General features: G+C 39.2%; 1 protein-coding gene across 14 annotated transcripts; it reads left to right on the forward strand.

The window, feature by feature from the left end:
• The first annotated feature begins 13 nt into the window (after positions 1-13).
• Positions 14-14504, forward strand: stx3b (syntaxin 3b). Of its 14 annotated transcripts, none has more exons than XM_049749587.2 (12): positions 14-445; positions 5413-5487; positions 5571-5670; positions 6221-6295; positions 7550-7620; positions 7702-7810; positions 7886-7959; positions 8231-8365; positions 9676-9786; positions 9999-10109; positions 11919-12038; positions 12317-12446. In XM_049749587.2, exons 1-11 carry the CDS (start codon positions 416-418, stop codon positions 12006-12008), a joined length of 981 nt encoding a protein of 326 aa, XP_049605544.1. In that variant the 5' UTR covers positions 14-415; the 3' UTR covers positions 12009-12038; positions 12317-12446. The 14 variants fall into 14 exon arrangements, 13 of the variants coding, with proteins under 13 accessions (XP_049605544.1, XP_049605534.1, XP_049605525.1 ...); XM_049749577.2 differs by having other exon boundaries at positions 12286-12433; XM_049749596.2 differs by lacking the exons at positions 11919-12038; positions 12317-12446 and adding exons at positions 13892-13972; positions 14055-14504 and having other exon boundaries at positions 15-445.
• Positions 14505-14880: the final 376 nt, after the last annotated feature.

Here is a 14880-nt window from a genome sequence, read left to right on the forward strand (position 1 = left end):
TCCTTGTGCTCGGGCATTTGTGTGCGCATGCCCGGGTCTGAAAAGTGCGTTTTAGAATGATTACCGGCGGAGGCAAGCGGAGAGACAGATTATACGGCTCCACACAACTGTTGTTTTAATCCCCTGAGCGAGGAGATTTAGACAGGAGAAAACACTGGCTTCGAACCCAGCAGCCATATTGTATGGGAAAACGAAGAGAGGACTCCGATTCTCAGAAAAAAAGTACTCTGGTCTAACCACCCTAACAAGACTTTTGAGGAGTTTACATTTCGCCTTCAAGGCCACTGGCGGTGGGTTACATGTCGGACAGCTAGCTTCGTCAGCTGTCTGAGTAGAAGAGAGACCTAGGCGAGCTTTCTCAAACTATTTGGGCCCAATTACTTGCTTTCGAGGCGTTTATTGAACACGCTGAAATATGAAGGACCGATTGGAACAACTGAGAGCGGTGAGTCCGGAGATTGCAACGGTTTTTTTCCTACGTGGTCCTTTATTACTAACCTACTCATAAACCTTTCATTAGTGTTATCACAAATGGGTGTTATAAACGCATGTTTTAAATTTAAAAAATGTTTTAACATTCTCATCTTGAAAGTAACGGCTTGTAATGAGAAGCGTCATGTGTTTAGAACGACTACTTTGCTTGTCATTAATTTGTATGATACGTGATCTATATAGTATATCTCTTAATCATCTTCCGTGTTCGTATCTGATTACATCATGTCATTAGTGAGTAATCAAATTAAATATACGTAAAATGTTATGTGTATTTGGCCTCACAGTTAATGCTTTTACAGCTTTTGGAAAATAGGTCACTTATGTCCTGATGTACTTCTTCCCGGTGAAAAAGGAGAGACTTCTATCAATGTTACAGCACCTGCCAGGAGAGAATATGGTTCATGGTTACATGCCAAACGTGGATACTTCTTACAGCCTATTTTTTTTTTTTTTAGCATTGACATCAATGGAAATATTAGTGACAAAATCAGATGATGACATGACATAACATAATAAGGGGTGAGGCCAAATGTTATCGTACCATGTACCAATTCGGGATATGTTACCATAGCTACAGCCAAGTCCTGGCCAAATATTTGTTGTGTTTGAAGTTATTCAACTGTGGTATCACCCCAGGCTTCTGTGTCTCCCACAGCTGGTCTGTTTTTCAGGGAAATGAAGAACAAATAGCAGCTGAAGCAAGCTGGGAAGTTAATAGATTTGACCTTATTGGAGTACAAATAGCTATTTTAATTACTGTATCTCTTTTTCCATCTTCTGAAGTCAACTCGTGGTTCTATTACCTGTGCAATGTTCCTGCAATGTCCCTTATCTTAATATGTTTACTTTCTGGCTGCATATCACTCAAGAGATCTGCTTTCTGAGGTCACTTGCCGTTTACCTGTTTTGAACTTCCTTCTTTTTCTACTTGTCCACGACTTGGCATTAAAGCAGTTTCGTTGTCAAAGCTATACACGAAACAAAGACAGACTACGCCTTTGCATTTGTCAATAAAGTTAATACAAGACGTGACTTAAATTGCCTGTACAGTTTATAAAAGTAACTATGAAACAGAGTCCACAAACTGTTTGACCCAACACTGTTGTAGCTTCAGTAATGTAGACATTTCAAATCTTGTCATCATATTTTTTGCAACATTTACACCTACCAACCTATGATATGTTTGCTTGTGTCATAGTGCCACTGTGTGTTTTGTGCATTGTTGCCCCTGATGTGTTCCGTGACCTCCTTGTCTCACTGTGACTCTTGCGCACTTCATGATTTATGGAGACATAGTCCAACAGTGGGCGGCTCGGTGGCGCACTGGGTAGCACGTCCGCCTCACAGTTAGGAGGGTGCGAGTTCGATTCCACCTCCGGCCCTCCCTGTGTGGAGTTTGCATGTTCTCCCCGGGCCCGCGTGGGTTTTCTCCGGGCGCTCCGGTTTCCTCCCACATTCCAAAAACATGCTTGGTAGGCCGATTGAAGACTCCAAATTGTCCCTAGGTGTGAGTGTGAGTGTGAATGGTTGTCTGTCTCTGTGTGCCCTGCGATTGGCTGGCAACCGGTTCAGGGTGTCACCCGCCTACTGCCCGATGACGGCTGGGATAGGCTCCAGCACGCCCGCGACCCCCGTGGGGACTAAGCGGTTCAGAAAATGGATGGATGGATAGTCCAACAGTTTAGCACCTTTAACAAGTTTTGGGCAAGATAAAGAAATGGACCGGATTGTAATAGAAGTGTGTGCTCATATCGGCCGTCAGTGATCGGCATCAGCTCAGCTATGGCCCTAATAAAGACAAGCAGAGTAGAAAAAGAAGGAATTATGGAATACTGATGTGTGGGTAGATTCTTTTATTTAAGCATTTATGCTTGTCTAAATTGAGTCCTATTTACCACTGACTTGTCTCTTGCTGTGTACTGTGCTTCCTAACTTGATTTTGCTGAGTGAATGGTAATGGAAGGAAGTTAGTGTTTGCTCATCTGAAGCTCGTTCAAGCCAAAGAATGTTCTCCTCATACTCTGGCTTGACTTGCTGAAACATCAGGAAAAGAAACACTTGTCACCATGTCTTAATGTGTCCACCGCCGCCACAGAGGGGCCAAAGTCAAATATCCAAAGAAGCAATTTGAAATCCAAATTTAGAATTTGTGTTGAACGTGAAAGGTGTAAAACTGTAAACAACTGATAACAAGAACTTCATTTGACAAAGCCTTTACTTAATAAAACAAGTCTCAAATACTCCACCCTCCCCCCAAAAAACCAACTACTTTGATAAATAGGTGTTTTCAGACAAAAATAATCAAGGCATGACAGAAACTGCATTCCAATCTTTTAGCATCATCAGTATGTTTCCAAGTGAACGATTCATGAATTTCATTGATGTGATATAGTAAAGCATAATCTACTCAGCAACGTCAGCATCTCTAATATACATGCATACCTGTACATAATTTAGCTTCTTGGCGAAGCCCATGTGAGTCTTCAGCACTTGAATTGAAACCCATCCCTGCCACTTTCACTATGCAGAGAGCTGTTTGTGCAGACTGCTGCGCCATCTGTGTTTACTGACCTTGTGACTTTTTTTAAGCGTGCAAAATGTTTGGTGTGATCAGGATCGGACTGGTGCGTATCTGCTGCTAATGAGGAGGCAACTCCTTCCAAATTGTCTGGGCCAATATTTGTCATTCTGCCCATTATCAGAATCAGCCTTATCCGTTTAACACAAAAACAAACCAGTCAAATATATATTTTCTAGCTTTCAATAACTCAACGTGTTTGAAAAATAAACGTGTAAATATCAAAATATCATCAAAGAATAGCGAGACCCATTGTGGCAGAAGTGAGGAACACGTCTTTATTCCATGACTGCTGCTAATAGATACAAGGCTGATGTATATAACAAGTCATCCAAGCAACAAAGGACAACATATCACCTCACCAATATGCTCCCATGCTGGATTGACGTAGCATGTACTGTAAGATGGTACTGTCATTCTGGACTGGTTTCCGTGTTTAATTTGTGATATAAACACTCCTCCTAACCATAATATTCTGAAAATATTAGAACAAAACTCACTTATTTTGGATGATATTAATTTCAGTAGCATTATTATGCAAATGCATAAAATTCTGGAACTGCTTCCTACATTTTTATCATCTACAATCTTGTGAGTTTTGTTTTAATAATTTCAGAATATGATTAGATAATTTGTATGGATGTCTTCATAGACCATTTTGGTGACAATCGTCACGTTTTTGGACCAATAAGTTACGAGGCAATATGGAAAAGCAACCTTGTGTCGTGAAAAGAATAAAAAAAGAAATTGAGTTTTTCTTCTAATATTTTCAGAATATGATTAGCACAAACCCCCTTTCATCAAGTAATAAAGTAGTCGGTCATCTTTTTATTTTATGCCAAGTAAACCACAAATACTATTCCATCGGCTTTAATATTTAGTAAAAAAAAAGTCTAATTTTAAAAAAATGGGAGCGTGTACATGGAAAAACTAATGTGATATTTGGAATGGATTCTACATACATCTGAAATTGCCCTTGAAAGTTGTTGTTGGCTACTTTGTTTACTCAATTTTTAAAATTATTACAATTTTTATGCAGACTGTGTAAAGTGGCTTCAATATTGTGGGAAATGTATTTGAAAAATAAAGAGCAGGCAAGCGTGATAGTTACAGTGGAATCTTTTTTTTTTTGGCATAGCCATCAATGGCTGCGAAAGGCACTTGTGCAGCTCGGGAGCGTGACACCAAACCCTGGCTTGTATGAAAATAATATGACAATGTTGTTTACCTTTAAGTGAGTGGTGTAGTCTTGCATCAACTTTGACAAACTGAAATGTTATTTGGAGAGGCGTCTTTCTCACTGTCAGATGTTTTCCTGACATGTTGAGACATCCTTATCATTGTAAAACATTTTCCCTACCTCCCAAAAAACCCCAACAACATTTTTTTTCATTATAGTTTGTTTGTGTCTGCCTATAGCTCTTTAAGATAAACTAATTGTTGTTAATATGGGAAAAATACCTTTCTGTAAGGCTCTGTCATTTTTATTATTGCACTGTATTGTTTTAAAATGGCTGTTATGGTTTTTCATGCAACACACACTCCCCAGTAGGAAATAGATTTTCCAACTTCCTATTTTCTAAACTATTTTACAAGCCTTTCTGTGTACACTGAATTTGTTTGCAGCTATTTTGGCCTCAAGTTAGTTTGTTCAGCAGGATGCCTCTAAGAGCGCTGGGTGTTTGACTTAGGTGGCTGGATTGTTATCTGCTAAAGGAAAGACTGTGACTGCTTTGAGACTTTGACAAATAAAACAAGAACACCCCCATGTGTAATTCTGAAAGTGCATAAGAAAATGTACACACATAAAAACAAATCAAATGGGTTTCTTCTGTATAATTCAGTTTTTAATTGCTTGTATACAAATAATTGGGTCTTTGGAATGCTTCGCCACCCATCAAGTGTGAAATTTCAATCTCATTTTGGGTCCTTCAAATTTTTTTCTTGACTGTGACGTGGGGTTTCTCCACCAAGTTGCTCTATACATGCTAAATCTAAGCTATTATTGACTTGGCAGTGAAACTAAGCAAGGATCCACTTTCTTTCGGAGACGAATGTTGTGCTACGCGTTAGCGTCTGATAAATGTCACATACTTTATTTTATGGCAACAAGGGGAAGAGAGTGTCAGGCATGAGGTATTCGATGTGCGCTAAATCATGTGTTCATTACACCACACAGTGTAATGTGGTGGTTTGGTGATTCAAGTCCGACACCCATGAATAAAATTACAACAAATGTTTTTATCACCTCTATTAGAAAAACATGGAAAGGGAGCTAATTTAATTTTATGGAACAATTGCTTAAAATGCTGACACTTGCTCTGCTTTTGCCAATTCAGACATGCAATCAAGATGACGATGAAGTGGAGATTGCAATGGACAATGCGGCCTTTATGGATGACTTCTTCTCCCAGGTGTGTTTTTGACAATTAAAATTTTACTGCAAATTAGCGCATTCAGACATTAGCATACAGCCAACTTGCCTTCTATGTTTCAGATTGAGGACATCAGGAACAGCATCGACAAAATTGACGAGAATGTGGCGGAGGTCAAAAAGCTGTTCTCTGTTATTCTGTCTGCTCCAACATCAGATCAAAGTAAGACATCTCAACCGCACTGTTTTGTGTTCATGTCATTTTGTTTGCCTATCTTCCTTCCTTACTTATGCATGTCGTAGGTTTTCAATGTTCTTGTCACTTTAAACAGATTCACTCAATGGTCTTTCTACACATCCAGGATATAATAGGAGTTGACAGCGGATACAGCAGCTCCTTCAAAATGAAATGCCGTAGTTTGTACGTTATTAACATCGTTGCAATTCAGTCTATATATTTCCTTTTATGCCCTTTTCATTTAGGTTAAAAAAATTCTCAGCAGTATTCAGAATTGCAGTACAAACTACTTTGTCGATGAAACACATTGTTAGTTTAACACATCAATTACAAATGAGATTATTCCTCTTTATGAAGTCTAATTCTTTTTTCATACAGCTTTTGTATCAAATTGTATTAGATGGTGCAGGTATAAATGTTTTTATTCAATATTAGCAGAATAAAAGTAGGTTGTGTTAAAAACCCGCTTGTTTTAAATATAAAACATTTTTACTTAAGTAGATGTTTATTTGGGACAAACATGTTTTTCTTTCAGAAACACAGGATGACTTGGAGGCAATCACCAACGACATCAAGAAAATGGCAAACAATGCTAGAAACAAACTCAAGAGTGAGCCTGAACCCTTCAATACACTCGCACACACACACACACATTCATATGACGGAGTTTGTGACTTGGTTCATAGGTGTCAAACTCAAGGCCCGGGGGCCAGATACGGCCCGCCACATCATTTTATGCGGCCCGCGAAGACAAATTGCGCATCGACTTTGTCAGGTCTAAGTACCATAAGACATTTTATACACTGAAACAAGAGGAGAAGACAAACAGTATTCCTTTTGCTCGCGAGGAGAATTACGTAGAAGGCCCAGTTACAGTCCTCCACCAATTCTGGACTCCTCTTCCGCTATCTCCTATTTTTATTTTGGGTTGCCCTGGTTACAAGAGGCGTTGCTACACTAAAGGGAGGGGAGATTGTGGCTGTAGCAATGCTGATTAACTAGCTAACAATGTTGTGTGGTGCGAGGACGCATGGCCTTGGCCGATTCGTGACCCCAGGAATGCAGAGTCTGTTCTTAGGTGGTTGGGCCGTGTCCCTGTAAAACAATGCTCTAGACTTTCTTGTTACGTTTCACCCAATAATAATGATGAGTAAATAATCAGATACCTCTCGTGCATACACTCCAACAAACGTAAAGTAGATGTGAGATAACTTGCATGAAGTCTACTTAACCAAACATTGAGTAAATATGGGATAACTTAAAAACTGTCCCGGTCAACAACAATTTATGAAAAGAAGCTACAAAGTGTAAAAGAGAGAGAACTTCTCTTGAACTAAACAAAGAACAAAGGTGTTCTGTTCATAACTAGTGAGGGCCTCTCACAGATAAGAAAAGGAAGGGAGTATAAGAACTCCTTAAAGCTAGACAGATATGTTGGCTTGAGCGAAGATATGAGACCTCCGGTTCAGGCCGACCAGCGCTTCTGCAAAAACAATTATTCTAACAGACTTCATGTGTCAATACTAAAATTAAAAATTGTATTCACTTTAAAAAAAAAAGAAAAATTGCTCAATATTTTCATTAGCATTCATTTTTTAAAATATTAAGTTTTTACTACTCTCTGATTTTAAAGCTAATTATTCATCAGTTTGTTGTGTAGCCTATACTGTATACAATATAAGGCTTTGACAGTCATAATGACCCTCCGAAGGAAACTGACTATGATGCGGCCCGTGACAAAAATTTGTTTGACACCGCTGCCTTACATCATCCTAACTGCATTCATTTTTAAGTGATGCCAACTTTTGATGCTTTGAAGTCAAACTTAAAAAAATATGCGGCTAGAATATGAATTTCTCTGCAGCCATCGAGAGGAATCTGGAGTCAGAAGAACAGGAGAGGGTGTCAGCTGACGTGCGGATACGTAAATCACAGGTTAGAATCATCATTTGTTAGATCTTGGACTATCAAATTGCTTTTTTTTTCTCCCATTCATTTTATGTTATTCTTTTCCAGCATGCAGTGTTGTCTAGGAAGTTTGTGGAGGTCATGACTAAGTATAATGAAGCTCAGGTGGACTTCAGGGAGAGGAGTAAAGGACGTATTCAGAGACAGTTGGAGATCAGTGAGTGACGCCTGTCTATAAAGAGTCCGGGTAAAAGTGTGACTGTCGTATGATTTCATTTGGTGTTTTGTCTAGCCGGGAAGGCGACAACGGATGAAGAACTTGAGGAGATGTTGGAGAGCGGCAATGCTGCGGTGTTTACTGCAGGGGTGAGTGTGATGCTATGTTGCACTTTGCCTTACTCGTTAAGTCCTCAATCCCAGCTCTCAGTGTCTCAATAAAATGCAAAACAACTAGTTAATGTTTCGCTTTAGATTTGGTCCGGTGAGCTCAACAGTCATTTCCCATTGTTGAACCGCGTGATAATGCTGAGCATTGTTGCTAATAAATGCTAAACGTTGCCCCCCTGGCCTTCTGCAAGTAGTGATCTCAATATGGGTAGAAAACATAATATGCTTAAAATGTTTGCACTGACTGCAGATTGTTGACTCTGGGATTTCCAAACAAGCTTTGAGTGAGATAGAAGCCCGCCACAAAGACATAGTTCGTCTGGAAAGTAGCATCAAGGAGCTGCACGACATGTTTGTAGACATCGCCATGCTGGTGGAGAGCCAGGTACGCCCATCTACCTGTCCGTCATGTCTCCCTTTCATAAAAAATTCTGTCACCTTCATTTTTCGAGTACTTGACATTTTGCATTCCTTGACTTCTTTCTGTCTAATTTGTGTGCATCCTGACTGCATTCAGAGCATTTCTGCTCTTCATGTGCTGCCTGCTAGTGTTGATCATTGACTGTCTGTCTTCCCTCTGTATTTTCCAGCGCCATGACATTTTCACTTTTCCGGTTACTCAATTATGCCACCTCCATCTCATCACTCATCAACTATGGGTCAACACAAAAGCATTTTATGACTCAAAGCATCAGACTAACTCTCATAATTATTTGAAGCCATGTTTCTTTTATATATAAATTACACAAATGGTATAATTGCATGTATTTCCTTGCATCATGCTTTCTGAGGGGAAGTCTCTATTGAGGTAAGAGGCAAGAGGTATATGTTTCTAGTCGCACTGTTTCTTTACAAACTATTTTATTTCTCTCATGTTAACATGGGTACATGTGAATTTAATTGTTAAAAACATAAACAAGTACTATAATATTTTTTCTTGCCTTCCTGGGGGTTAAGATCAGGGGATGTCGAAAGTAATTGTCAACTGTGGCCATGTGAAGCCCTTTGAGACGTTTTTGTGATTAAAGGATTTGACTTGATTTTTAATGCATGTTTATTTATTTAATCCCTCAAGATAAGTGACTCAATTTGAGGTTTTTTTTTTTTTCTTTTTTCAGACCATAAATTTGAAATATTAGTGCTGTCCGGTGGTGGTGAATTTAATTCTCATTTTACACAATTTGACAAAAAATGCAGTAGACTGATTAGCCCAATAAAACCCTAGACGGGATTTCCACTTCGAGTTGCGGTTTATTATCAAACTAACCCTAAATTGTGTATTGATAACAAGCATGAATGCAAATGGTGGAGCAGGATATTTACACAGATATTACATGTATCTCTAATCTAACAATATTCACATGCATATAGTCCTTATCGTCTGCAAGGATTGACTAATATTAGTGTGACCTGCTGAAATTTGAAAGCCTCCATTTATTGTCATGTGACTGCCCCTGGTGGAGCAACAGTTTGGCTAAAGCTCTTTTATTCTTTTGGCATTATTATATGTTTTTATAAACTGCAATATTGTGGAAAGTGCAGGCTGGAGGGGATTAATGTCCTTTCCATTCATTTCTTTTGAGATGGATTTTTAGGTTAGGAGCATTGATTATAGCTTGTATCTTAAGGCACCATTCTATTTGTTTCGCTTGTAATTTGAACGTCACCTAAGTAAACCTACTTGTATTTTTTCAGGGTGACATAGTAGACAACATAGAGCAGAATGTTTCCAAGTCAGTGGACCACATCATGGTTGCTAAAGAGCAGACCAAAAAGGCTCTAAGGTACCAGAGTAAAGCACGCAAGGTAATGTTGTCCAGCCAACTGATAATCAGTTTCCCCTTCTGGTCTTTGTTTTTCCTCATTTCTCTGACTGCTTGCTTTTTGTGGCCCATACACATACACACAGGCCAAGCCATTCATCGTGGTTACAATCCATTCATGACAACATGCCCCCTGTTACGTTGTGTGTTAATTATGCATGAATTAATCCATAATTGCTCTGGGAACCACGAAAGGGGGGGATGATTGACAGGATTGAGAGCAACATGGACCAATCGGTGGGCTTTGTGGAGCGAGCAGTTGCGGACACTAAGAAAGCTGCAAAGTTTCAGCAAGAGGCCCGACGCGTGAGTTACCACCGTGAAAATCAGTGGTTCCGTTTCCCAAAAGCATGGAAATCATTTTTTTGTCCATTTTTTTGTCCAACTGTGACACGGCGATACCCGAGCGTTTTCTGTAGTCGAGCGATAATGATGATAAAATGAAAGTGGCCACGTGGTACAGCGTAACAATAAGGCTTGAGTTGCCAATGCGGTCAAGCATTTAGAAAAGTATTTAGAACACTGTTATTGTAATTGAGACAAAATGAATACTGTGATGATAAAACATTCACCTCAGTGCATCCCAGTGAGATCAAGAGCTATATAAAAAATGCTGCCTTAACAATGATTATAATGTTAGATTTTAATTGATTCTGTGAGAGACGCATTCATTTTTTGTTGCAGTGTGTAACTCCACTACAAGCTATTTCCAATACTTTTAATAGTTGTGATGGGCGAAAGTAGTCGTGGTCAGGATAATCGAAACAAAAAGACTGACTCACTCAACTCGGAGCCGCATGTCCAGCAACACATTACACTTTTACAATTCACTAGTAACAATCAAAGTTTATTTGCATTTTTTGCCCCTCGTGGTAATGGATCATTAATTGTATGGATTGCTTTGTAGTAGAAACTAAATGCAGTCATGACTGCTATTCGCGAGGGATAGAGAACTGGCTGGTCCGGTAATAGTGAAGATATGCATAAAATCCATGACCATTGAAATTCATCAGGGGAATTGTACTAAACAAATAACCCACACCAAATTCCCGCAGTCAAATTGCATATGCTAATCCGCGAGTGGTGAACTGCGAGTACACGTCAGTCCGTTTTATATCCGTTCATAAGTGTCCCCTACAAAATCATCCAGTCAGTACAAGAAAAATGCAAACAAGATAAATTCCTGTAAAGCATGCTTTTGAGAAATTGGTACCCAACCCTGGAGCCTCAGTGTAATCCTGCCTCTTCCTTTGTGATCCTGCCCCCCCCCTCCCCCCAACCACAGCAAAACTAAACCACACTTGCGTATCAACAACACATGCATACACAAACACACAAACATACTGTTTTCTACACTTTTGGTTCTTTCACTTTTTGTCTGTCAGCTTGTGTGTTTCAAAAGTTTCTTTTCAACAGTCAAGGTAAGACAGCATTGGTGAGAAAATGAGTTCATTGCTTCAGTGAAAATTTGTAATTTGAACGGTGACTTGGATGACAAGTAAAATGTATTTGATGTTTCTAACCAGCTCTGATGGGTCTGTGTAGTTCTGTAAGAAAGCGGCGTGACAAACTGTTAATCTTATGGAACTGATCCGCTTCCTTCTGTTGACTCTATTTTATGAGCACACTAATTATTGCTGATGCTTTGCGTTTGTGTCTAATCATTAATGCTATATTTTATGAGCACACAACTATCGTTGATGCTTTGCATTTGTGTCTAATCATTAATGCTGTATTTTCTCCAATTACAAAAAAAATAAAATATTTGGAAATGTTTTCATTCAACATGCGTCGTAGGTAAATTAAGTACGTGTGGGAGAAAAACTGGTGAATAAAATCAAAATGTAGTGCAACAGTAAAAGTACTTTTTTTTTTCTTTGAAAATTAGTTGCTCTTTTCTGTTCTGTTAACGAATATCAGATATTTATCGATGACTGAATTCGAACTTCCTAGTAGTCTCTCCAAAATACGTTTTTGTTTACTTGTTCAAGTGGGCAACACACCCATCAACTCTTAGGGATACACACATAGACAGTGACAGAAAAATAAGTCGTGCTGGCTGACACTGGATGGTAGAAAGTTCTCTTGAAGGGTCCCATCTGTACTTCCCAACAGAGATTGGTGTACATAGTGCTGATTGTTCTGGTGTTGGTGGCTGTGCTAGCTCTCATAATTGGATTGTCAGTGGGCCTGACGCGTAGCTGACAAGATGTTTGAGTAAGACGATTGCTAAAGGTGAGTAACACGGGAACAAATAACCTCTCACAAAGGGTGGAGGCCGTCTTGAAAAGGGTTTGCATGGGTTTGTTCTCCTGCTAAGGCTTTGTGTGTAAGGTGACTTAAAGTTTGCATTAGTGCGGGCGGGTGTTTTCTCTCACTTGGTTAGAGCAAACAAAAAGGGGTGCTCGTGGCGACTGTTTTTCCCCTCCTATGCAAGTAGAGACTTTGACCCCATGCTAATTCTTGTCCTCCCCCTTTGTAGAAGATGATCATTATCGGTGTCATCTGTGCAGTGCTCCTTGTCATCCTCCTCGCCATCATCCTCTCACAGACTCTATAGCGAGGATCTCGGTCACCATGATCATCTCCACTCCATCCATCACCCATGTGCAAACCAAAGAAAAGACTTTTCTAGCGCTGTACTTGTCATTCCTTAACACCTGGAGGGACGGCCTGTCGTATACGATGATTTTGTAAATCTTTCAAGCCAAAGACACTTTGTTCTGCCAGACACAAGACTGAACCTGATGTTAGGCTGGTGGGGCCACAATGCAGCTCCACTCCAGTGTCTTTTTTTCATTTCATCGTTCAAGTAGTGCCATAATGCCTAACAGGTTAACGACCTGACCCTCTGCTCGAAGCACATCACTTCTAATGAGTCTTTGACACATTTCACAATGAACTGGGAATTATAAGGTTCATGGGCGTTTTGGCACTTTGACCTTGTTTCTATAATTGAGCTTGGTTGTAAATATTACTTTATTATGCATAGTCAAGTTACTGCTGTTTGTTGCCAACCTCGAGTCCTGAACATGTTTGTTTGACTGAAAAGTGCACATGTTGAAGTCATCGCTCTTCTTTGCTTGTGATGAGCAAAGCATTCCATAAAACAACATTTTTAATGAACGATTTTAATGCAGAGGGCTAAAAAAAAAAGGCCTCAGGTAGTACCACAAGTAACAATGGTACCTAAGCTTTTGGATTTTATACTTGTTGATGGATATTTTGCTAATAAAGTTGCACCTACACAAAGGGCACCATTCAAAGCTGTAGACTGGCTGGTGGCTTCTTTTACCAACATTTTTTTTTTAATTCAAATTAGTGAGTCAAATAATGACAGAAAACCCAAATTGTACCTTCCATCATACTTACGCCAAAGTATATTGTTTTCAGAAATACAGTTAAAATTTTGCTCATCCCATACGCAACAGTGAAAGTACTACGAGGCAATACACTTGAATGAAATAACGGTTATCTTCAATTTCGTTGTGAGCATTTGATGTCACATTGCAAGAATTTTTTTCCCATTTGCTAAAATAATCCAATTAATTTCAAGAGCTCTTATAAAAGTTAAAGTCTGAGTCTCGCAGATATAATTTCTCTGTTTGTTGTGTTCAGTGACTGCAATCCATGAGTTGCACAGTGTGTGCAGTAGCCACTGCCATTGAAAAACACGCATATTTCCATGTGGACTGCAGCCTGGTGCCTTTTTGTTTGTTTGTTTGTTTGTTTGTTTGTTTGTTTGTTTGAAGCCACCCACCTGTAACAAGGGAACAAAAGTATTTAATTGTATGCTGTTTTAAGTTCACAAGTTATTTCAATGCAAATTAAAGATGTTTTCTGTTTGTGTGGTTGAGTTGGTGTTTCCTTGTAATTCCTTGCTTGGTAAATATAGTTTGAATGACCTTTCAAATGGAAATGTCAACAAAGGTAAGTTCTTGTTTCCACATTGTGGTAATTGAGTTTTTCTATGCACGCACATGCACACACTTCTTTCCCTTGGTTTCCCCCCTCATCCCAACTTTATGTGCCCCATGCATTTTAAGTTCACAACGCTTGAATAATTATTTGATGTCCCATGTCTACAGAAAAAGATGATGATAACATTGTGCTGTGCCATCATTGGAATCGTGGTTTTCTCCTATCTCTACAGCTTCTTCTCATAAAAGGTATCATTCATCAACATTAATGATTTAACAAACATAGTCTGATTATACAACGTCTTTGCCTTGTGTGATGTTTGCTTCAAAGAGGATTTCATCAGGTAAAAACAAACGTATACTCACCTCGATTGACTCGAGTGACTAAGTCATGTGTTCTTCCGTACTTCCCTCTAAATATATTGTTTGTTATAAATTGTTTTATTGATGTATGAATCTATGTTTTTGCCAGAATGTTTTTGGAACGCTGCACCACACCACCTTCTGGTGGCAATCTAAAAAAACTGAGCATTCCAAAATTGTGTTGAAATTTAACTCGTCCTTTGTGGGGTTTAAAAGGCAGATTACAAGCGTGCAAATGACTACTCAGGTAGAAGTATTTTAGGATTTGTTTGTCATGATTTGTGTGTGACTATGTTGTGCGTGCATGTAGGCTCTCAAAATGCGTGTTTTTTCTTTTCTTTTTTTTTTCTTGTCACTCCCTGGCTGCCTGTCAACCCAGAAAAGCGTGTTACGTAATAAACGATAGCTGTGCGTTGTACCAGCTGGTGTACATGTCGTTTCTTCGGTGGACTTTTTTTTTTTTTTTTAATATATCAAGAATTTTGAAAGGTTATTCTTTTGGTTTTCCTGGCCCAAATCGATGTAGCACTGTATCACTCTGCCAGTATTACATAAATACGTCATCTTCCTTGTCTTTATCAATGTTCCAACATGCAAGTAGAGAAAATCGCCCGGCTGTCAGCATAAAGGGGCGGAGTTTAGTGAATGGTGCGCTCGATTTTTACCAAAACTAACCCATTTAAAGCGGGGTGCCATTCCTCTGGGGCCACGTCGTGGATGTTTATTTTTATTTTATTGTTTTGTTTCCTCTGTTGGCCTTCATGACTTTGAAACCATACAAATGTATAATAACG

This window comes from Syngnathus scovelli, chromosome 1 (assembly GCF_024217435.2).
Source record: "Syngnathus scovelli strain Florida chromosome 1, RoL_Ssco_1.2, whole genome shotgun sequence".
In the NCBI taxonomy this organism is placed as follows: domain Eukaryota; kingdom Metazoa; phylum Chordata; class Actinopteri; order Syngnathiformes; family Syngnathidae; genus Syngnathus; species Syngnathus scovelli.

Bases quoted from the DNA above. Each gene is read 5' to 3' on its own strand.
- stx3b (XM_049749555.2), top strand. From the start codon at position 416: ATGAAGGACCGATTGGAACAACTGAGAGCG. The intron at 7,621-7,701 runs GTTAGAATCATC...ATTCTTTTCCAG, and splicing joins TGCGGATACGTAAATCACAG to CATGCAGTGTTGTCTAGGAA. The intron at 7,960-8,230 runs GTGAGTGTGATG...CACTGACTGCAG, and splicing joins CTGCGGTGTTTACTGCAGGG to ATTGTTGACTCTGGGATTTC.